The sequence below is a fragment of the Bos indicus x Bos taurus genome, chromosome 15, assembly GCF_003369695.1.
Source record: "Bos indicus x Bos taurus breed Angus x Brahman F1 hybrid chromosome 15, Bos_hybrid_MaternalHap_v2.0, whole genome shotgun sequence".
NCBI lineage: Eukaryota > Metazoa > Chordata > Mammalia > Artiodactyla > Bovidae > Bos > Bos indicus x Bos taurus.
Genome location: NC_040090.1, coordinates 52,758,861 through 52,783,641, shown reverse-complemented (window position 1 = coordinate 52,783,641; position 24,781 = coordinate 52,758,861). Strand labels below are relative to the sequence as shown.

The following is a 24,781-nucleotide window of genomic DNA, read 5'->3' as shown; positions in this document are numbered from 1 at the left end:
TTGAAAATCTTGCGGCTCATCCCTCATCCTCCCCGACTCTTTCCCCAGCAGAGAGAGGGGCGGAGGCCAGGTAGCTCAGGCTGTACCCTGACCTGGCTGATCCCTCCAGGGGGCACTCCAGGCTCCTGCTCTTGCCTCACCAACAGGAACACTCAGCATGTGAGAGATGATGGTTTCCTCTGCTTCTAGGTACCAGTCCCTGAGCAGGAAACTGGGGGCTGAGACTGAACAAGCCAGTCCCTCCCCCACAAACTAGCGGGGGAGACGGACATGTAAGCCGAACATGCGGTAGGACGCTGGAAGAGCCAGACAGGAGGCCACGAAGGCATCATAGGCAAGGCGATCTGGGGCTAAGAGCACAGCGATTAAAGCTCAGGTGTCTCAGCTGATGGCGAGGTTTCCTCAGGCAAGTTCCTGGGTGGGCTCTTTTATCTTGGCCTCAGTTTCTTTATCTAGACGAGGCTTCCCATGTGGATATGCAGGAGATGCTGCTTGTAAACTAAAATGATCAGGAACTCGCGCGGCACCTATCTGCCTTTGTAGAGGTGGAGACACCAGTGGCATCCTTGCTGAAGCTTGGAGAGGGGTTTTTGGTCATCTCTCCTTTTTCAAAAAAAGGTTTTTTTCTCTTTTGTTTATTTGTGTATTTATTTCTGGTTGTGCTGGGTCTTTGTTGCTCCGAACAGAATTTCTCTAGTTGCAGCGATCAGGGGCTCCTCTTCATTACGGCGTGTGGGCTTCCCACTGTGGTGGCTTCTCTTGCTGCAGAGGACAGGCTCTTGGTGCACAGGTTCAGTAGTTGCTGCACGTGGGCTCAGTGGTTGCAGCTTGCAGGCTCAGTAGTAGGCTCAGTAGTTGTGCTGCAAGGGCTTGGTCGCCCCACAGCATGTGGGATCTTCCAGGACCAGGGATCGAACTGGTGTCCCCCGTATTGCAAGGCAGATTCTTAACCACTGGACCACCAGGCAAGCCCCCATCTCTCCTTTGACAGATGAAAAGCACACTTGGAGAGAGCATCGGAGCTCTTGCTGGAACTGGAGGTTTCCCGCCTGGCCCTCCCCTCTTTAAGCTCCAGACCACGATGTCAGAGAGATGGTTCCTGCTCCCCGTGACTGTCAGCCTTCTGGGGGTGGGTCCAGAGCCAAAGCTGAGACGAGTCTTTTCTGTGGTTGGAGCTTCCACAAGAGGAATCCAGAACCCAGCTCTGGCGGGTGGAGCCATGTGGCATCCATGGAACCTGTGAGAATTTTCCAGGGAAGCTGCTGCCGGTGCCTGGAGACGCCTGGCAAAGGCAGACGTGTGCATTTCATTGGGTTTCTAGCCAGCTGCCAGCTGACTCTCCTGGCTGCCCACCTCCAACACCCAGCAAAAAAATGGTTTGCCAGGGGATCCAGCTAGTGGAAAGATACTGGTAGTACAAACACGTATGTGTAGCTTTAAAAAGGGTCCCACTGGGAAAACAAACAAATTCTCTAAAAACCCAATGATGCTGAATTTCGATTTAGGTGATTTTCTTAGAAAGTGGAACTAAGTGGAACTGGTGGAACTAAGTTATGGATTTTTTTCCCCCTCTCTAGTCAAGACAATGAAGAGGAAGGCAACTAGCAGGTATTGAGTTTCAGCTTAAATCCATTCTCACAATGACCCCAGGAGGTTTGTATTATTCCCATTTCACAGATGAGGAAATGTGTTCAGAGAAGTTCAGTCACTTCCGGGGTGATGCAGTTGAGATCTGAGGTCCTGGGTCTGGCTGAATAATGTAACATCAAACTGGCGTTTGCGTGATTTCCATTTGTTCTGGGAAGGCAGGGCAAACGTTGCCACCCCCATTTAGAGCTGGGGAAACGGAGACTGGGAAAGATTCATGTAACCTGCCAAGGTTCTCACAGTCAGCAAGTGACTCCACCAAAACCTGGCTCTTCCCTTTTATGGTCCATGCATCCACTGAGCCATTCAGCGGGCATTTATTGAAGAGCTGAGTAAATGCCACGTGGTGGCCATGCTGGTTCTTGTTTAGATGATGAAGCTTCCTGAAGGCAGGGTAGAGCGAAAGAGCTGTGCAGCTCAGTCCTGCCTCCAGTTAATACAATTCCCCCAGCTCCCCATCCTTCTGGGTGAGAGAGCGTCCCTGAACTGCATTCCATTCATGATTTCTTTTTTCTGTTTTTAGTTTTTATAGGAGTATAGTTGCTTTACAATGTTGAGTTCATTTCTGCTGTACAGCAAAGTGAATCAGCCATATGCATACGTGTGTACCTCTAACTCCTCTTTTTTGGATTTCCTTCCCATTTAGGTCACCTCCATTCCTGATTTCTTTTCCCATTTTCTTCTCCACCTCTCTCTTAAGTCTTGCTTTCCTTCACAGTCTCCCTACCCTTCCCTAACCCCCCGAACCCTAGTAGCCCCGTCCCAGTTCAGCCCCTCTGCTCCATACTCTGTGTGGCTCACTCCTTCTGTGACTTAACCGTAGCCCTGCTAGAGGCAGGGGACTGGCCTCTCAACTCCCCCAGCCCTGGAGTCTCATGGGATCTCAGCACCCCAGCTCCCCAGCCTCCACCTCCCCCCAGCCCTTCCCAGCCTCTCTCCTTGGTCTCCTCAGATTGGCCAGTGGCATGTGGCAGACGGCCTCAGCATGGACAGCCGCCTGTACGCCTCCAACATCTCTGACAGCCTCTTCAACACCACCCTGGTCGTCACCACCATCCTGGTAAGCGGGTGCCCCTAGGGCTTCCCAGCTGCTGCTCCCCGGGGTGCCTCCTCCTTCTTGCAGCCTCCCCAGGAACAGAAGATGGGAGCTCTAATCACAGCACCGAGGCCAATTTATGACAGTGTAATTAAACTCAAGTTGCTGCTTCATATGGAAATGATATCTGATGAGTTCCAAGGCAGCTGGGGAAGCAGGATGGGGTGGCGAGACGGCAGTTTGTGGATGTCTCTAATGGGGGCACCCCAACAACCGGGGCATCTGTGTACGGCCAAGGGCAGGGCACCTTAAGACACAGTGGGGAGAAGTCCACCAGGGTGGCCCCTGCTCTTTCACGGCAGCCTGCTTTGCTTGGTGCCTACGTGTACAAATTGTACCCCTGTAGTGGACACCTGAACTCAGTGGGTTTTTATGGCCTGTGATTTCTTCATTTCCAAACGATCAAAGGAAAGTTCTCAATCTACAGAGGAAGGGACCATCTGCCTTTTTTATTTGATCCAATTCTCTTCGATGATTACCCAGCCCTTCCCGCTGTGTGTCAGGCACTGTGTTCATTCCTGGGGACACGAAGATGAGTAAGACTCAGTCTCTGTCCTCAAAGAGGCTGTAATTTAGTAGATGGCACGAGTCAAGTATATTCATAGCCAAAGTCATTTACTTCTCCCCTCCCCCCGCCTACAACGACATCATGTTTTTAAAGATTTGTCAATTAAACCAACTGCATATTTTAAGTAATAATGAGTTTCCCCCCTTCCTCCACCTCCTTTTAACTAATCAAAAGCCTACTTCCCTGTCTGGCCCAGCGTCTTATCAGCAAGAGATAACCAGTGTGGCTGTACTGATGTAATTCCAGCTCCAAACAGACCCAACTATTAGTGAGTCTGTTCAGCCTTATCATTGCTAACTGTGCAAAGTCTGGAAATGTGTCCGTTAAGAAAAGGACCTTCTTTTGAAAGATTAGGCTTTCAAGATAATGAAAACCTCCATCACTACGTTCATAAACTCCGGGGGCCCAGGAGCCCTGGACTGGAATAACTGATCTCCTGTGAGCAGAGCAGGAAAAAAGCCAAGAAATAGGCTCATGTCTAGCACTGCGGGGTTTGAAGGAAGGAGAGGTCCCATCCCAGCAAAGGGATGGTCAGCAAAGCCTTTCAAGAAGAGGGACCTTGAGGATGGGCCTCAAAAGACAGCAAGAGATAAGGAGGGAGAAGTGGACGAAGGAGAGCCTTGTTGGGCACTCAGGAAACGCAGGAAAGGGCAGGTTGCTGGGACATGGGCATAGGTAGAGAGGGAAGGCCTGAGGCTGGAAAAGTGGGTTGGGTCCACAATGCTCAGGGACTTGAATGCCAGCTTATGGGTTTTCCCTTCACGTGGTATGAGACGGGGTCACTGAATACTTCCATTCATTCACCAAGTATCTGAGGGGCACACCTGTGTTCTGGGCTCAGTTCTAGGTGCTAGGGTATAGACAGAGCTGGGGAAGGGGAGTGGGGTGCTGGCCTCACTAAGAAGGGCAGATCTGAGCAGAGACCTTAAGGGGGTGAGGTGACACGTGGTGGTCTGGGAGGAACATTCCAGGCAGAGGGAATAGTCACAGCAAAGGACGGAGAGGCAATTCCAGCTCACAGAGTTTTTGCCACCCCCGTCTCAGCTCAACCTTAGCTCATCCAAAGCAGTGTGAAAACGTCAGCAGGATGAGGGGGTGATGGTGTCACCTAGACCCCCAGATCTGGGCATGCCTGGCCGAGCTGGGGCCACACTGAGCAACAGTCCTGGCTGAGGGGGACTTTCTCTGCCTCTGAAGGGCTTCCTGAGTCTGTGCCCTGCTGCCCATCCTCAAGCACATGTCCCAGTTCCTGCTGATCATTTGGAGGAGAGCCTTGGCAAATGGTCTTCCTGATGGTTTATCCCTTAAAACTCAGCACATAGTCCTGTTGTGTCCTGCTCTTGACAGGGTGCAGTTGGAACTTGTGATTTATTGGTTAGCACCAGCTAATGCACAGAATTGTTGTTTAGTCACTGAGTCATATCCAACTGTTTGTGATCCCATGGACTGTGGCCTGCCAGGCTCCTCTGTCCATGGGGATTCTCCAGGCAAGAATACTGGAGCGGGTTGCCATGCCTTCCTCCAGAGGAATACACTGAATTAGCTGCAGCAAATACCCCACCTTGTGTCAGAACCCGGGTTAAGCTTTTTGCCCGCATCACTATCTTCCGTTCTCCCAACGCCCCTGCGAGGACGGGGCCCCAGGCCAGCACTCAGCCCCTACACTTTCCAAAATGCTTGTGACTCCTCCCTCTAACACTGGCCTTATGTTTATTCACTCTAAATATGCCAGTGGATTTTAAATTAACTAAAGAGTGCTCAGGGAGAAGAACTTTGTGAAACTCCTTGGGGTCATTAAAGATACCCTAGGAGGTTGCCTTCCAACCCAGACATGGAAACTCCCCAGCTATGCACTTTTTACTCACACAATCCGCAGGTGCTGAACACTGGAGCCAGGTGGGGACACCATGAGGAGTCAGGCCCAGGCCCACGTACATCCTGCCTGGGAGGCAGCAGGTGTAGGAAGATGGAGGGTGTGAGTGTGGGACCCTGGCTGGGAGCACAGTAGGAATTCTCAATGGGACCCCAAGGGCAGTGTTGCATTAGGTTAAACAGAAGGACGGAGAAGAGCCCTTGAGCCAAGGACGGCGTGTATGGAAGGCGGGGAGCCTGGCTGCGTCTCATTGACAGGACAGTGCACTTGATCATGAACCAGAATCACATCACCTTCAACTCAGAGGTCCCTCCCCCTGGCACGGAACCTCCTGCCTTCCCCTCTTCTGCTTCACACTGCTCTCGCCCTTCCTCCGCTCATGACCTCTGATCTTCCCCAGCCCAGAGGCCCCTTCCAGCCTGAGCTCAACAAACCAGCATTTCAGCACTTTCCTCTCTTGGCTTCTAGAACTGTCTCCACCGTGATGCTCAGCCATCTCACCTCCTGCCTGTCTCTGAATCCACCTCTCCTTCCAAGTCCTGCTCCCAGCTGCCCCTCTGCATTCAGCCTCCTGACTCAGCTGGACCTGGGCAACCCCAGGCTCCTCTCTGTCACCCCCATCGTATCCCCTGAGCAAACCTCTCCAGAGGAGCCAAGCCTTCCCTCCTGCCCCAGGGCGACTCTGGTGCGCTCCTTGCCTCTGCCCTCCTCCCTTCCTCTCTGAACCCGCTGACCCTGGCCCTCCTCTCCATCCTCAGGTCCACTTCCCGGACTCGAGTTCGCCTTGACTCTGGCCCTCCTGGGACTTTGCTGCCCTGACTTGCACTTCTCTTTCTTCCTTCTCTATCTTGCCTTTTCTAGGGATCCCTCCCTTTCCACCTGCCTGTATACTCTTGTCCCTCCCATCCTAAGACCACCTCTCCTTCACCCTGCTGCCCTTGGACTACCCTCCAGTTTAGGGGATCATCCATCAAGGGGTCGGTGGTCGCCATTGCTGGTAGAGGGGAAGTGAAGTTTGGAGAGAGACGTGACTGGGAGCGGCTGGGTGGAGAAGCGCTCTGCCGGCTGGTCCTTATCTCCTAACCTCCCAACAACCCCGGCCCTCCCCTGTGCACCTCTCATTCACCCCCATCCCTGCAGGGTCTGCCATCACCTCCCCCCAACACCCCCAGTCTGCCTTCGAACATCTCCAGTGACACATGGCCCGGTTACCCTTTCACAGCCCTGCTTCCTCTCTGGGTGGGAATGCCTGCCTTCTTCTGCTTGAAACCCCCACCTCCTTGACCTTCATGACCACATTTTCCTGATTTTTGGCTTTTCTGGCTGCTTCTGCTTTGTCCTGCTCTGTGGCTGCTCTTCATTCACCCCTACCCCCGGATTAGGTCTTATCCCTCTGCTGTCCTTCCCCCTCCATGGTCTCCCATATCCTGCCGCTTCAGCCACCGCCTCTATCCAGAGGCCCCATCTGTGCCCCCGATCCTGCCCTCCCTCCGTATTCCAACATTCAGTCGCATATTTGCTCCTGAATCGCCTATTCAACATGTTCCAAAACCTCTTCCTTTTCAAACCATCCACGGCCATGATGACACCATCGTGAGTCTCCTGTTCAGGCTCTGAGGGTCTGAGGATCCTCCCTCTGTGCTCCACACCCATCCTGGCATCCACCTGGCCCTTTCTGTGCCTTGTCCAGCTCTGAAACCCACCTGAGCCAAAGCACAGCTCAGGAATCTCTATCTCCTAGCAGGAAAGGCTCTGTCCTCACGCCCAAACCTTCTCTCTCGCTCACTTTGTCATATTCTTCACTCACGTCTTTGAGTCTCTAAAACTCTGAGTGCTTCCCTATTATATATGTGTGATGTACCTCACCCTGGCATCCAAGGCCCGTGCTGACCCTAACTCATCTTTCTAAATTTATCCTCCCATCCCACCCCTGCCCACAAGCCAGGCTCCCACTCAAGGGTGCCTCCATCATCTGCTGAATGGGCCGAGCTCCATCTCACTGGGGATTATGTCCTTGACCCTGCCTTTCCCCTGCCCACGCAGACCCTCTGTCCCCGCCACTTCCATTTGTCAGTCTGTCATCCTCTGGAGCCCAGCCTGCATCCCACCTCCTCCGTGGAACCTTCCCTGGACATTTCACCTGAGAGACCCAGCCCTTCTCCCAACACCCATGGCCGGACCCATTCTGCCTTGGGTTGTGGTCATACAGTGCATTTAAGAACCTTACCTGTCATCAGCATCCTTGCATCTCATAATGCCCTGAGATCAGTCTATGTGGAATAAACAAAAAGAAAGGGGGGAAAAGGACGGAATGAAATGGGAGATGGAGTCAGATGATGACCTTAAACAAGGTACAGGGGCTTCCACTGGAGCCTCTGTGCAGTGAGACCCTTGCGTGTTCCTGGTAAGAGAAGTGCCTTGAAGTCAGGAAAGGGAGGTAATCGCCACCTCCTAAGTGTCCCATTACCCAAGCCACTTCCCTCCTCCACCCCATCTTCTCCCCACCCTCCTGTGTCCCCGGTCCCCTCATCACATGTGGCTGAGACGCCAGGGCTAAGATGAGAATGACAGCTGCCCAGTTTTGCTGCAGGAAAACCCGTATTTAATGCTGAAGGGGAACCACCAGGAAATGGAAGGCAACGACCGCTACGAGGGCTTCTGTGTGGACATGCTCCAGGAGCTGGCAGAGATCCTCCGGTTCAACTACAAGATCCGTCTGGTCGGGGACGGCGTGTATGGCGTGCCCGAGGCCAATGGCACCTGGACGGGCATGGTCGGGGAGCTGATCGCTCGGGTAAGGAAAGAACAGGTGGTTTGGATCTGAGGGTGGGCTGGGGAGGGTGATGGAAGGACAGAAGGTTGTGCTTTATGTTCATGAACCCTCTGTTTATTCAGTCAGTCAGTCATGCTTTTTTCATTTATTTGTCCATTCGTTGCATGAATCTTCCCCGAGCTGGCACCGAGCCAGGCACTGGTGATATATATACATTGATTTAGTCATTGGTGAATAGGACTACCGTGATCCTTGCCCTGTGGCTCTTCTGGTCCCAATCTATCACCTGTAATGGCTGAGGAATAGAGGCTTTGACCAATAAACGCAGCTTAGAGATTGGGTTCACTTTTTGGATAATTCAGGTGCTTTTTGTTCTGATTTTTTTTAATTATTTATTTTTTGGCTTCGCTGTGTCTTCATTGCTGCACGAGGGTTTTCCTCTAGCCGCAGTAGACAGGGGCTACTCTCTAATTGCCATGCACGGGCTTCTCATTGTGGTGCCTTCTCTTGTTGTGGAGCACCAGCTCCTGGATGCACAGGCTCAGTGGCTGTGGCACACAGGCTTAGTTGCCCTGTGGCATGTGGGATCTAGGGCTTCCCAGGTGGCACGAGAGGTAAAGATTCCACCAGTCAATGCAGGAGAAGTAAGCATCGCAGGTTTGATCCCTGGGTCTGAAAGATCCTCTGGAGGAGTGCGTGGCAATGCACTCCAGTATTCTTGCCTGGAGAATCCCATGGACAGAAGAACCTGGCGGGCCACAGTCCAAAGGGTCACAAAGAGTCAGACACAACTGAAGCAACTTAGCACACACACATGTGGGATCAGTCGGACACAACTGAAGTGACTTAGCACACACACGTGTGGGATCTAGTTCCTGGAGCAAGGATCAAACCCGTGTCCCCTGCACTGGCAGGCAGACTGCCAACCACTGGACCACCAGGGGGGTTCCAGTTTTGATGACTTTTTTGATCATCAGTACCCCTGGCAGAGCTTGGACAGGCCCTGGTGTAGAACACACCTACATCAGCTGACTGTGATGTTTGAGAAGGGCTGTCAAAGAGACATGGTTAAATAACAAGGGAAAAGGGACCGACTGTCAGAGGCATTGGTCACAGTTACGGCTGTTTTGTTATTTCTTGTATTATTTTCTGCTATCCTTAATGTGCCTTTACAGACCAGGGCCAAGGCGCACTAGGGAGGGCTGTACATTTTCAGGGTGAATGTGGAGACTTGATTAAAAGGTAGGTGAGCACCCTAGACTGTCAATCATCATTTGGTTAGAGCAAGACTGTAGAAAGTTCTTCCAGGGCCAGAGTGCTTGTTTTCTTGGCACAAACTACTAACATCTGTAAAAATTAAGTTGTCATTAATTCACTGTCTGTATTTCCATAACTGAGTGTTTCTCATCAGGGTGGGTGATCAGCACCCAATGCAGAGATCACAGACCTAGGTTCTTAGAGCGACCTTGAACCGACCCGTCCCTCTCCGTGCTTTCCAAGTGCAGAGGGAGCCCCTGCAGGCTCCCAGCCAGTGCCAACGTGTAGGGGGCTTTACATACATTATCTCTAATCCTCTCAGAACATACCTTTTATTAATAGTTCATTGTTATCCTCATTTTACAAATGTGCCACCTAAATGGAGAGCTTGAATCGTTTGTCTGAAGGCACACCGTCAGGGTGAGACAGGGCTGGGATTTGAACCCAGATGCGTCTAACTCCAGAATCCCACCACAGCACACGACCTCAGCTGGACGGAGATGTTACCAAGGAAGGTCCGCATAAGCCCAGTCCCAGCCTTTGTATTCTCCTTCCCTTTCACCTTTGCTTGCTTTTTTCTTTCCTCTCATCTCTTTATCTGTTAAATTAACATGATTGTAATCCTTTCTATATGAGCTTTCCGGGTGGCTCAGTGGTAGAGAATCACCTGCCAATGCAGGAGACATGGGTTCGATCCCTGGGTCGGGAAGATCTCCTGGAGAAGGAAATGGCAACCCACTCCAGTATTCTTGCCTGGAGAATCCCCACAGACAGAGGAGCCTGGCAAGCTACAATCCATGGGGTCACAAAGAGTCGGACACTACTGAGTGGCTGAGCACACATGCCGCCTTTTATATATACCAAACTTGGGATAAAAGATACATTTTTTAAATCCCAGTCTTCAAGGATAAAAAGATTAGTAGGGGTATTGAGTAAGCAATCCTTGCCAATGCATGATGGAAAGTTCTATATAGACAAAGCGTGTGGAAGGCATCTAAGGGCTGAAGTGGGATGGTGGTTAGGAGTTTTCCTGACAGCATTTGCAGTGACTCAGCAGGGCCAGTAGCAAGGCTTGTTCAGTGAGACCATGAATTGTCGGGTTCCTAGAGTCCAGGAGGGAGGCCCTGCTGGCAGAGTGAGGCTTGCAGGCAATCAATGGAAGACCATAGAAGGCCCAGGAGGCCCTGAGAGCCTCTCACAGGGACAGGCTGGGGGTGAAACCTTCTGCCATCTTTGAGGCTCAAACTCCTAGCGGATGATGCCCACGCATCTGGAAAAAAGGACATTTGGCTCTTCTCTAAGTTCCAGAACCCCTCCCCAGGCAGTCTTATTGTTTAGAACCCCCGGTCGAGGCGCCCTCTAGTGGTTAAACCTCAGAAAGCTGAACCGCCCATCCTCCTGTCTTACTCACGTACTCAGTGACCTTGAGCCCGTTTCTTCAGCTCCCTTGGGCTGCCTTGTGACTTGTGGGGTGACTTCAGGGATGTCGGAGTCGGTGCACAGCCATCCCCTTATCAGTCCCTTAATGAGCTGTGACGTGGACTGCCAGGAAGAGGAAAGGATCCGGGACTCAAGGACATGCAGCTTCATACTGAATGATTTGGGCAATCAGACTGGTATCTTAAAATTCACCCCAGATCTGCTTTCAAGTCAAAACACTGCTGCTTTGGTCTCATCAAGACGTGGCTGGGTAGTATTAATTAATTAAGGAATTAACCCGTTCTTTCAATACTCCAGTACTCTTGCCTGGAAAATCCCACAGACGGAGGGCCTGGTGGGCTATAGTCCATGGGGTCGCTAAGAGTCAGACATGACTGAGCGACTTCACTTTCACTTTCAATACATATGCTGGCCCTGATCTAAGGTTCAGTGCTTGATATGTCTGCCCTGATGTCCCCTAGGATCACAACAGTCCTGAGGCCCGCAGCCCTGCTGTATGACCTCTTCCCCAAGTTGCTCAGATCAGAGGTTATAACAGCAAAGCCTTGGGGCTGGCTAGTCAGTGTCCCAGACAGAAGAGACCTCAGAGGTCATCTCACCTAAATCTGTCACTTATATACAGATGAGGAAATGCAGGCTCCAGGAGGTTAAATAACCTGCCAAAGATCACACAGCTGGTAAGTTTAGAGTCAGCATTTAATCCCTGGTCCAGCTGACTTGGGGCTTCCCTGGTGGCTCAGATGGTAAAGAGTCTGCCTGCAATGCAGGAGACCCAGATTCGATCCCTGGGTCAGGAAGATCTCCTGGAGAAGAGCATGACAACCCACTTCACTGTTCTTGGCTGGAGAATCCCCATGGACAGAAAAGCCTGGCGGGGTACAGTTGATGGGGTCCCAAAGTGTCGGACACAACTGAGTGAGCTGACTTCAGTGCTCATGGTCTGAGAGTGGGAATCTTGATGTTAAACCTAATTTCAGTTCACTTACTTACTAGCTGTGTGTTCTTGGGCAACTTTTTTTTATCCTTCCCACCCCATCCCCCAAGGCTTCAGTGTTTATCCAGAAAGAATTTTTGTAAGGATTTAAAATAACACACACATGAGCATGCCTACACCCACAGAAAGTTTGACATACAGGAATCTCTTTAGATCATTTGAGGAATGCAGTAGCCTCCTGGATGGAGAGTGATGCAGTGTAAAGAGTCATCTCCTGGGTCATCTCTACTGGGTGTTCTAGAGCCTCAGTCTTTCGTATCCATAGTCACCTGCTTACCTAAGACTGTGCGGCTAGCACTCATGGCGTGTTAGTTATGAAAGAGCATTCAAACATATTTTCTGCTTACTTTTGAAAATCATCAGAGCGTGTCTTTTGGTGTAAATCCCATTAAAAGTAGGAGTGTGGCTGGAGTGAAAACAAGTGGCTTCACGTCAACTGGGCAGGTGACTGGCCTCTCACCCCCAGGGCTGTGTCTGGGTAGGGGAAAGTGCAGTGTGTCTGTTTGGGAGCCTCTTGGGTCTGGATTCATTTTGCCCCCAGTCAAACCCTTCACAAGCTGAGCCCACAGCAGTGATGGTGTGTTTTGGTGGAGGTGTACTTGGCAGAGAGGAGGAGATGGACTAAAGCTTGAAGAAGAAGATGCCCTTGGAACATCCTCTTGTGTCACCCCAGTATATTTATTTAAAGTGAATTTTTCATTGAAGTTGTTGGAGGTATTCACATATAGAGATGAATGAGACAGACGCTAGGTCACTCTTTGATGGAGGACCAGTTGCGTAAAAGCAGAGTGAGAAAGGCTAGGATGGGGCGGTAGAGGGGCTGGTGAGAGGACTGGAGGAGGGTCTCCTGACTGCTTTGGAGGTGTAGGAAGGACACCTGCAGGAGATGATGCTTGACAGCTCCAGGAGGAGCTGGCCAGGGAGAGCAGGATGTGGAGGGAGAAGATCAAGCCAGGAGGGAGGACGCCAGGCAGAGTCCACAGCCTGGAGACAGGAAGGGGCATGGCAGTTTCCATTTTAGGATACTACGCCTGGAACAGAGTGTGGTGGGAAGTGAGCCTAGGAAGTGGGCAGTGGTCTATACGGCCTTCCACAGTGTGGAACATGGATGGGTGGAGGGATGGGAAAGGCCTGGAGGCAGGGGACCAGGGAGAAGATTGAACTGTTGCAAGAGGTGATGAGAACCAGAAGTAACTTAGGAGTCAGAAGAAGCCTTCAAAAGCTGTCTTTAAAGGTAAGTTTTTCTGTAATATAGAATGGCTCAGTGGTAAAGAATCCTCCTGCCAATGCAGGAGACAGGAGTTCCATCCCATACTAGGGAAGATCCCCTGGAAAAAGAAATGGCAACCCACACCAGTATTCTTGCCTGGAGAATCCCATGAACAGAGGAACCTCGAGGGCTACAATCCATGGGGTCGTAAAAGAGTCAGACAGCCTTAGCGACGAAACAATAAATACAATCTTTATAAAATATATGTGTTTTAAAAAAATTACTTATAATTCCACCAGCCACTCATACCCATGGTTAACATTTCAACATGATCCCTTCTGATTTCTTAATGAGTAGGTACTTACACAAGTTTTTTCTTAAATGAGATCATAGTATAATTCTGTTTGGTAACCTGTGGAAGCTATTTAACAGATGGACTGTCAGGACTTGAGGACTGAATGGACATGGCCCATGGAGGCAGACAAGAGTAGAATGGATGACACCCAGGTTTCTGATGTGGACGCTGATGTGAACGTCTGGGTGGTTGGCGGTGCCAGTCTTTGAGGTGGAAAACCCAGGAGAAAAACAGATCTGGGAGGAAAGAGGGGGAGGATTTCCGCTTTGGAAACGGTAACTGTGAAAAGTCTTTTGGACACGTAGGTAGAGATGCTCAGCAGCGAGTTGGTTAGAGTGGGCTCTGTGGCTCCAGGAGTAGGTGCTGGCGTGGTTGGTGAGCTGTAGGTGGTTTGAAGCTGTGAGGAGGGATGGAACCCTCCGGGAGAAAAATCATACATTCAAGAGGGAGGAGAGGGAGGAGAGCCTGTGAAGGCTGCTGAAGAGAGGTGGGTAAAGAAGCTTCCCACCTCTTGAAGGGAAGCACAAGAGAGCCTTCCATCAGATTTAGAATGAAGAAGCCACGGACAAGATTGGTTTCAGTGGGTGCTTGGATTGAAATCACACTGCAATGGTTGAATCATTGTGGAATACTCTTTACAGAAGCTTCGCTCTTGTGGGAAAGCAAGATAAAGGGCTGTAGCTAGAAGGAGCTGTGGAGCTGAAAGGTTGGCAGTTGTTTAAAACGAAATCGCTTGTGGAAGTGGCTGCTGGGAGTTGAGAGCGCGCGCGTCTCTTAGGCATTGGGGAGAGGCAGGGACGGTCACGTGGCTGGAGCGGAGTCCTGGTGGGGATCACGGTGGTCAGGACAGAGGGTGGGGGAACGGCACATTCGTGAAGGGGTTTGGGGTCCTCGCCGAGACATGAACGGGTCACTGGGAAGCAGTGCGGTCAGGGGTGCGTCTGTCCTGGCTGTTGTCCTAGTCACCCCCCAACCCACACACGTATGCGTTGATTTCGTGTTTGAAATTGCTTTCACAGCACTAACTCTTTATCCTCCATAATGGCTCTGTGAAGTGGATCTATGGGTGAACACCCTGTGGCTAAGAAGTACAAATGATTCACCCCCGGTCCCATAGCCAGCAGGTGGGCACCTGAGTCCTCGTGGCCTCTCCTGATGGACTTACACCCTCATCTCCCTCCAGCCATGAATGGTGCTCTCTTTCGAGAGGTCTTTCTAGGCAGAGCCTTTGGAGGATGCCCAGCACTTGGTACCCACTTCTGACTCTGGCCCATAAAGGGGCTGCACTTTATTTGTAAAGTGAGTGGATGACCTCTCTGACCCCTTCTCCTCTCCCCCAGTTGTGTGTCAAGCTTTCTTGTGGGTTCAGCCCTGAGCACTGGTATCCTGGAAGGGGAGAGATTACATTTCACATCCTAGGGGCCCAGCTTGGAAAAGAGTAAAGCACACTCAGGAAGAGAGAGAGAGCCCCCCTCAAGCTTCAAAGCTCAGAACCAAGTCCCCTGTTGGCAGTCAACGCCAGGTTGGCAGAACAGCCCATTTAGGTTCAAAGAGAAAGGGGCTTTAGAAGGCTTAGATTCAAGGCTCATAAGCTTTGGACATCAAATAGCTCTTACCAATGACATTTTGATGAATTAAGTGTAGATGAAGCTGAAATGCCTCATTCCATTTCCCCTCCTGGGCCCCTAGGAGAAAGAATTGTGGACAGAGTTTGCCGGAGACCTGGTGGGGTGGGCTGTCTGTGGCCTCGATCCACTGGGGAAGTTGCTGAGAGACATTTTGCTGAACTAAAAAAAAAAAAAAAATCCAACTAGTCCCCTGGGATTCCTTTTCACCTTGAAACCAGAGACTATTTTAACTGAAAATAGGTCATGGAATTCTGTTCTTTAAAATCAAGATACTGATCCAGGGGCTAAAACTGAATGCTCAACTCTTTTCCCATGTGACAGCCAGGTTCAAGGGGGGTACTTTCTCTTCTTCTTAAAGCCTGGTCCCTGCATTTACTCAGATAGGAGGAGGTGGGCTTCAATGATAATTCAGCAAGTCATTCATTCATTCACTCATTAATCAAAGTGTCCACTCTCTGACAAGCACTATTTGGATGGGAGGAATTGCTGGTAAGGAGCTCAGGACCTACTCAAAGAGACCAATAAACCACAAATTCCAGTACCGTGTGATACATGCTCTATTAATAATATTAACAGTGCTGACAAAGGTCCATATAATCAAAGCTATGGTTTTTCCAGTGGTCATGTATGGATATGAGAGTTAGACCATAAGGAAGGCTGAGTGCTGAAGAATTGATGCTTTTGAATTGTGGTGCTGGAAAAGATGCTGGAGAGTCCTTTGGACAGCAAGGAGATTAAACCAGTCAATCCTAAAGGAAACCAACCCTGTATATTCATTGGAAGGACTGATGCTGAAGCTGAAGCTCCAATACTTTGGCCACCTGATGCGAAGAGCCAACTCATTGGAAAAGACCCTGAGGCTGGGAAAGATTGAAGGCAGGAGGAGAAGGGGGCGACAGAGGATGAGATGGTTGGATGGCATCATCGACTCAATGGATGTGCGCAAACTCCAGGAGATGGTGAAGGACAGGGAAGCCTGGCGTGCTGCAGTCCATGGGGTTGCAAAGAGTTGGGCACAACTTAGTGACTGAATGACAACAGTGATGAAGGTAACAATGACTGACGTTTATTAAGTGTTTCCTGTGGGCCAGGCACTGTTTTACACGCTTAACTCATTTGTCTTCACGATAACCAGATGTTCCAGGTGAGGAAACTGAGTCACGAAGCAGATGACGTGGTCACATGGGTAGTGAGCGACCCTGGTAGGGCTGGTGGAAGCACGAACAAGGTATGTACAGGAACGAGCAGGGAAGAACTCACCCAGGAAGGGATCGTGGAACAGAGTGTTGAGGATGGAGGAGCATCATCTCAATAGAAAAGAATATTCTAGGTGCAGAAAATACTGAGATTATACCAGGCAGTGCAAATGGCTCTGTGCGGCTGGCATCAAGTATGGCAGGGAGTGGAGGTGGGTAGAGCTATAGGCAGGGGCCAGTGGTGACAGGGTTTATATGTTTGTATATTTAAACTATGTCCAGAGGGCTAATGGGGAGCTTTTGAAGAGAGAGAGGTGGTTGGTTTGTTTTATTCCAGGAGAGGATGCTGTAATTGGCTTTGGTCCCGGAAAGTCAGTCCAGGAGGCGAGATGGGGATGGATTGGATGTGGGAAGACCAGATTCAGTTATGCTTATCAGACAGCGGTCCAGGGATGCCGGGGGTGGGATGCGGCCACAATAAAAGCAGGGTCAGTGAAGATGACCAGGAGAAAACGGCGACAGTGTGGGGTCTCGGCATGTCATTCTAGGACCTACTGAGTAGGGGAGCTCCCCTTTCATGGGGACTTTTAAGCAGGTCGTCCTGCCTCTCAGAAGAGGGAGGGCTGTCTGACTCTGGGCAAGGTCCTTCCTGGAATGGCTTCTCGCGGCATGTGTGTCAAGCAATGGTCCCTGCATACAACCCCGAGATGCGGGAAGGGAGGAAATCCATCTTGTCTGGTTCATTATCCACAGGCTGTTGTCCTTGAGAATAAAAGGGCCAGAGCCCTGGGCTGCTTCCTGGACCACAACCGCCTTCGCTCTCCATCTCTCATCAGACCCTCCCTTACAACTGTCTGTCTCATCTGGAGTCCTCAAAGGTTCCTTTCTGTTACTCAAGTCCTTTCACCCACCTGATAAAAGCCAAGAAAAGCAGTTTTGAAACTGCGGCCGCTGTGCCTTTCTTCTGAGACGTCTGTCTCAGCTGCCGCCCGTGCAGCTGGGTGCTGCTGTCTGTCTCTGTGACCACTGTCCTCTCTCCACATTTACGGCTGGGGTGCACAGCCCCCAGAAGACTGCGGCTGGGCCTCTGAACCCGCAGCATGCAATGAACATGAGCCCCAGACAATACCCTACCTGGCCATCACAGGCTTTCAGCTGAGGGCTCTGTCCTGGGCCTTCAGACTTTCCTCTTGCTCTCCATGGCTCTGTAGAGAATTACAGTGGGGGGAGTGGTCATCTGACGAAGGCACTGTGTCCTTATTCAAAGCTGAGCCCCCAGGAGGGAGAGCAGGACAATGACGGCTGCTGACAGAGGCAGCCACTGTATAGGAGCTCGGCAGATGCTGTTTCATGTAATCCGTGCATGGCCTGAGAGGGATTATTACTCCATTTTACAGATGGAATGGAGGCTCAGAGAGTCAGCAATGGACCCAAGCACAGACTCACAGCAAGCAGCCAGAGCCCAGATTCACACGCTATTCAGACCCCTGTCTTGAGTGCGTCTTACTGCACCACCAGGGACGCATGAGAGCTGGTGGCTGGAGTGGATTTTTGCGTGATTTTGGTACAGCCTTCCTGTCCTCTGCATCTACTTGCTAGGAGAATGGAGAGGAAGGAATAGACTGGACCAGAAGAATGGCAGGAAAAGAGGAGGCGCTGCACGGCCAGATTGAGAGGGACACATGGGTGATATTTACATCCTCAACTGCATTATCTGGGAAGTGGGTGTTTTAACTACATCCTTTTTACGGACTAAGAACACACAGCCCCAGAGAGGCCAGCACCTAGAAGCACGAGGATTTGAAACCAGGTCTGTTTCCTCCAGGAGCTCTCCCACTGGAAAGGCAGACAGATGGCAGAAGTTATTTTAATACCAAGTTGTATGGAATAAAGCTCTGTTATAGATATAAACTACATCCTTTTCAACTGACAAAGTAGGAGGCAGAAATGACTCCTCATTGGGGACCGCTGGGATGGATTCTTAGTGGCAGTGGGACTGGCAGCTCCTTGCGGGCAAGCACAGTATTTCATTTCTCTTGATATCCGCATGCACCTAACACAGTGCCTGGGACACAGCAAAGTGTATCAGATAGTCCCTTTAGGTCATGCAGAGCAAGGCACCAGGTGATAAGTGTTCCCTGAATAAACTTAGGGAGTTCATTCCTTAACAGGTTTCTATCAACCCAGTCATTAACCTGAGGCTTGGAAAACTGGGCCATGAATTGATTAATCAATCAGCAGATAGTAATTTAACACAGCGAGTCAGTTACTGTGCTCGAGGTTTGGGGGGAAAGGATAGATGAGATTTGGTTCTGTCTTTGAGAGCTTACAGGCGCGGTGATATGGAAGTAGGCAGAATACAGACACGTAAAAGAAGCCGTGTGCTAGGGTGGGCAGGAGAGAGGTGAGTAGGTTGCTAAGGGAGCCCTAAGCAGGGCAGGACCAGGGAGTGACAGTGTACATCAGCTGTGAGCGTGCACAGCTTAAATGCTCATCTCCCAGGAAGCAGTGTCAAGATGGTTCCCGCTCTGGGATCATGGAACATGAGGCCCAGAGAATCAGCCACAGATTCAGGAAGAGAGAGCAGAGCTTTGTCTGGCTGTCCTGAGAGTATAAAGGGTTCTTTCTACTGAAGAAGCTGCTATGGATGGGAATCCCAGGGGTTTTGCAGTTCAGTTATGTTCACAGCTACCCCAGCAGCTCCAGACTGGTAACGCCTCCAAACCCCATGGGTGTCTAGAAAATGGCCTGGGAAATTTGTCAGAAGGCTCCCTTCCTGGAAATTATTTCCGCCTTCCCAGCCGAGTACCAGCTGTTTAGGAGAGTGAGGGTCTGCAGAATAAGTGAAAGTGGATTAATTAAGGCATCTGAAAGCCTTCTGAGAGATTGGCTTGCTGTGACACAGAAGAGCCAGGCGGTAGGGAACTGATTTGGGGCAGGAGTGGGGACGGAAGCTGTGAAAAGTGGGATCTTAGTATCTCCTAAGAGTCCTGTAGTCCTGATTGCCTGCCTCACGTGGCAGAGATGAGGTGTCATCTATGGGCTTGACCATGCACTGGGCTGTAGTCTGAGGTCAGGGGTGCTTTGAAGAGGTCCGGTTGGGCATGAGGACACTTATCCTCTGTCTTTTTCCCCAAAGTGAAAGGAAAGTTGCTCAGTCATGTCCAACTCTTCGAGACCCCATGGGCTATACAGTCCATGGAATTCTCCAGGCCAGAATACTGGAGTGGGTAGCCTCTCCCTTCTCCAGGGGATCTTCCCAACCCAGGGATCGAACCTAGGTCTCCCGCATTGCAGGCGGATTCTTTACCAGCTGAGCCACAAGAGAAGCCCCTTATTCCCTAAAGTACCCAGTAATTCAGCTGCTGATTTTTCTCCAAAGCCTGAGTCTCTGGTGTTACTAACCCTGGGTCTTGTACCTCCCTTCCCTCTTGGAGTTAAGGATGCTTTTCCTGAACCTGAGACCAGGGCCCTACTCACCCTACTTAAGTGCTTCCCATCCTCAGGCACTATTGATTCAACACTGGTTGTGACTTCAGGTTAAATAAGACCCAGTTTTTACTTTCACTAGGTTCACATTCTACCTTTACAGAGCCTCCAAGAATGGTTGTGCAAGTTGTATATTGTACAAGGGGTGGGTGGGGACTGAAATCCAGCCTCACGCAGCTCACCAAGCATGTGCTCTGGTGTGAGCCTCTGCTGCTGCTGCTGCTGCTGCTAAGTCGCTTCAGTTGGTGTCTGACTCTGTGCAACCCCATAGAGGGCAGCCCACCAGGCTCCCCCGTCCCTGGGATTATCCAGGCAAGAACACTGGAGTGGGTTGCCATTTCCTTCTCCAATACATGAAAGTGAAAAGTGAAAGTAAAGTCGCTCAGTTGTGTCTGACTCTTCACAACCCCATGGACTTCAGCCCACCAGGCTCCTCCGTCCATGGGAGTTGCCAGACAAGAGTACTGGAGTGGGTTGCCGGTGCCTTCTCCGGGTGTGAGCCTCTATCCACCTGTAAATTTTCCTCCTGCAAAGACATCTTTAGTTTGCCAAGTCATGTGCCCACTAAGTTTGCTAGGAGGATCAATTTTTATAATTTGTACAATGGCCCCCAACTATAATAGGAATGAGGCCCAGTGCATAAAAATAATGAGACCACAGCATGAGATACATGCAAAATGGGATCATATACAAAATTTTATGGGAATACAGGAAAAAAAGAAATTATTCAGCTCCAGGAAGCCAGGCAAGACTTTAGAGCAGCAATAACGATAATAATAGCTATTGTTTATTGAGGAGCTACTACCTGCCAGGCATTTCTTATGCGTCATTTCCTCTCCAACAACAATCTTACAAATAAATGTTATTATTCACAGTTTATAGTGAGGATGCTGAGGTTAGCTCCAGCTTAACAGAGAGACTAACTCAGCTAACAAGTTGATTGATTCTGGAATTCAAAGCCAAGCCTGACATCAAAGTCCATGGTCATTCTAACACACTGTGGTGCTTCTAAGGGAAGTAATAGTCAAGTTGGACCTTAATAGATAAGTAGGAATTTGACACGGAGAGGGCAATGGCAGCCCACTCCAATGCTCTTGCCTGGAAAATCCCATGGACGGAGGAGCCTGGTAGGCTGCAGTCAGTCCATGGGGTCGCTAAGAGTTGGATACAACTGAGCGTCTTCACTTTCACTTTTCAGTTTAATGCATTGGAGAAGGAAATGGCAACCTACTCCAGTGTTCTTGCCTGGAGAATCCCGGGGACTGGGGAGCCTGGTGGGCTGCCGTCTATGGGGTTGCACAGAGTTGGATGCGACTAAAGCAACTTAGCAGTAGTAGCAGCAGCAGCATCAGGAATTTGACAAGAGCCAAGGAGGAAAGAGTTACAGGCAGAGGGAACTGTGTGGGCAAAGACATGGAGTTTGAACTATGTGACAGGTGTAAGGAACACAAGTAGAGCAATGTGGCCGCGTCATAGGTTAAAGAGAGATCAGGGCTTGAGGTGACGCTGGAGAGAAAGTGTGGGACAGATTGTGAATATCACTGTAGGGAGTTTGGACCATATTTGAAAGCTAGTAGGTAGTTGCTGGGGGTTTCCAGGTGGCTCAGTGGTAAAGAATCGTCTTGCCAAGCAGGAGACACCGCTTCAATCTCTGGGTCTGAAAGATCCCCTGGAGAAGGAAATGACAACCCACAGCAGTATTCTTGCCTGGGAAATCCCATGGACAGAGGAGCCTGGCGGGCTACAGTCCATGAGGTCACTAAGAGTCAGACACAACTTAGCTACTGAGTGCACACACGCACACATACACACACACACAGGGAGTTGCTGGAGTTTCTTTAAGGGGGGCAGTGATGTGATTAGATCTTTTGTCTGGAAGTAGATTCTAGAGCAGTGGTTCTCAAAGTGTGGTCCTTGAGCCAGCAGCACCAGCATTACCTAGGACTTGTGAGCAACCCAAATTCTGGGGGCCCATCCAGACCTGCTGAATCAGACAGTCTGGAGCAGGGCCCGGCAACATGTATTTTCACAGGCCCTCCAGGTGGTTGTAATGCACGGTCAAGTTCGAGGACCCCAAGTGCCCTTGGCATCCACTCAGCTGGACAGATGGAGTGGGGAAGAACTAGGAGCAATGAGGCCAGTGCAGAAACTACTGAATAATTCCAGTAAAGACTTGAGTGATGACAGCGGTGATCAGATCCGAGCAGTAGTGATGGATTACGTGGGCGTTTCAGAGGTAGGATGGATGGGGCTTGGTTATTGACTGGAGAAACAGCAGGGAGGTAGGACAGGGAGACTCTGGCTGACTCCTGGTCTCGGTTTTAGATGACAAGTGCCTGGTGAAGTCATGAACTGAGAAACAGCCTCTGGAAAAAACAAGTTGCTTTAGATGGCAGAGGTGAAGAGTAGATGACGTGGGTCTGAGGTACAGGCAGAACTTGGAGGTGGAGAAATATAGTCCGGGAGTAAGATGGGCGAGAGGGCAGAGCTGGGCTGAGCTCCACTGGAGGGTCGCCAGAGGCAGGAGGTAGTGAAATGGGGGGAGCTGAGCATGCTCAGCCATCCTCCACCCCTCTCCCCATGCCGTAGCACCCACCCCGGCTGCTTGGACAAGCCAGCCAGTGTTTGTGATCCACCCCACTCCGCATCTTCATTCTCAAAATGGTGATAGTAGCATCTACCCCCGGGTTATTATCAGAAATCAATGAACTGTAATGTCTCAGTATCCCTGGCATGCTGTGACTCTCAAACAAGGTCAGACCTCTTCTCTCTTTCCCTGCTGTCTGTTACCTGCCTCTCCCATAAGACTCTGCTTGCACTTCCTCTCTGGACCTAAAGCCTTGGTCCCTCCTCCATCCATCCCCAAACACGTGGGTCCACAGGCCTGCCTTTCTGGAAGATGTGCTTGTCCAGGACTGGGTCCTTCCCTGTCCCAGGCTGGCCTGGGTTAATTGGGTTAATTTCTCCTTGCCGCACCTGTCTGGAGACCACAGAAGTGTAACTGATCAAGACAAAACTAAAGTACCACGTGTCTGGTCGTGCTCCTGTGGCCTGAGCTCTGGCTGCCTTCTAAAGGTTATCTGCATCAGTGGGAACCTGCCGTGGTTCTAACCCCCTCTCCTTGCCCTCTTGTCTGGGGAAAGCAGACACAAGGAACAGAAATTCCCTCCAGAGGAATGGTCTCTGGGTCATCTCTTGCGAGAGACATAGCCTCTGTTAGATGAAAAGGTGGTGGCATTGGTGGCAAGTTCACATGTCCTCCTGATCTTAGAAAAAAAATACCTTGAGTTGGAAGTCTAGGTGTGTCCCTGAGCTTTAAGCTGGTGCCAAATCTCCCTGGGCCAACATTTGCTCCCTTGTTCAGTGAGCAAAAACATCTCCTCCATGTTCTACCTTCATTAAGCCAGGAGTAACTAAAGAACCTCTTGATGAGGGTGAAAGAGGAGAGTGAAAAAGCTGACTTAAAACTCAGCATTCAAAAAGCTAAGATCATGGCATCCGGTCCCATCACTTCATGGCAAATGGTGGGGGGAGTGAAAACAGTGACAGATTTTATCTTCTTGGGCTCCAAAATCACTGTGGACAGTGACTGCAGCCATGAAATTAAATGGCACTTGCTCCTTGGAAGGAAAACTATGAAAAACCTAGACAGTATATTAAAAAGCAGAGATGTCATTTGCTGACAAAAGATCTGTATAGCCAAAGCTGTGGTTTTTCCACTAGTCATGTACGGTTGTGAGAGTTGGACCATAAAGAAGGCTGAGCACCGAAGAATTGATGCTTTCAAATTGTGCTGGAGAAGAACCTGGAGAGTCCCTTGGACTGCAAGGAAATCAAACCACTCAATCCTAAAGGATATCAATCCTGAATATTCATTGGAAGGACTGATGCTGAAGCTGAAGCTCCAATACTTCGACCACCTGATACAAAGAGCTGACTCATTGGAAAATGCTGGGAAAGATTGAGGGTGGGAGGAGAAGGGGGTGAAAGAGCATGAGATGGTTGGATAGTATCACCGACTCAATGGACATGAGTTTGAGCAAACTCTGGGAGATAGTGAAGGACAGGGAAGCCTGGCGTGCTGTAGTCCATGGGGTCGAAAAGAGTAGGACATGATTTAGTGACTAACTAACAACTACCTTCATCAGTCACAATTTCACCAATGTCCCTACCATCTAAAGAAGTAATTAAGAGCTCACAAGACCCTGCATCTCCCATCACTGGCTCCACTCTCTCTGACCTTCTCTTGACTCCTTGTACACGGCATGCCCAGTTCCAGCATATGGTTTGTGCTCTTCCTTCTAGCAGAAACCTGTTCCTTCAAAGTCTCCAATCTACTGCTTCTTCCTGGTTATCTAGGTCTAATCCAGATGTTGCCTCCTCCAGGCAGTATTCTTTCTCTGCCACCTAAGGGACCGCCATCCTGTCTCTGAACCCCTCTCTTCCACAGTACCTTGTTGTATGATCTTCAAAGAAACCGTTGCCAAATGAAATCACCTTGCTTACTGTGAGACTAGAATGCAAGTTCTCTGAGATCAGAAATTACATTTGTCTTGTTCATCTGTATGCTGATGGCACCTGGAACAGCCCCCAGCATACTTAGGAATTATAGGATGGATGAAAGGGTAGATAAATGGGTGGATAGATGGATGGATGAATGAATAGATGGGTGGATTGATGGATGGTAAATAAATACATGGGTAGATGGATGGATGGACTTCCCAGATGGTGCTAGTGGTAAAGAACTTGATGCTTGGATGAGGAAGATCCCCTGGAGGAGGTCAGAGCCACCCACTCTAGTATTCTTTCCTGGAGAATCCCATGGCAGAGGAGCCTGGCAGGCTGTGGTCTGCCTGGGATGCACAGAATCAGACACAACTGAAGCAACTTAGCACTCACACACTCAGATGGACGGATGGTAGATAAAAGTTTGGGTGGATGGCTGGATGGATGGTAGATAAATGGGTGGGTGGGTGGACGAATGGATGGTAGATAAATGGGTTGATGGATGGATAGATGGATGGGTGGTAGGTAAGTGGATGGGTGGATGGATGGATGAGTAGATGGATGGGATGCCGTGAAGACATGTACAAAAGAATGAACCATCATAGCCCTTGACCCCAGAGACCTCAGAGCCTGGACAGACCATCCCAATGCCAAGAACCAGTGATAGACTTTCAGATGATCCCTTTGACTGGTAACAGGAACACACAGTGGCCCAGAAGTGCTGGCGCATTCAGCAGGCTGGGGCAGCA

At 50.2% G+C, this 24,781-nt stretch overlaps 1 protein-coding gene across 1 annotated transcript in view; it reads left to right on the top strand.

Moving 5' to 3' along the window:
• The window catches only part of GRIK4 (glutamate ionotropic receptor kainate type subunit 4), a 502,860-nt gene that overhangs the window by 407,724 nt on the left and 70,355 nt on the right, over nt 1-24,781 (top strand). The window contains 2 exon segments of the mRNA XM_027563462.1: nt 2,600-2,707; nt 7,775-7,978. Of these exon segments, the coding sequence (XP_027419263.1) occupies nt 2,600-2,707; nt 7,775-7,978 (312 nt within the window).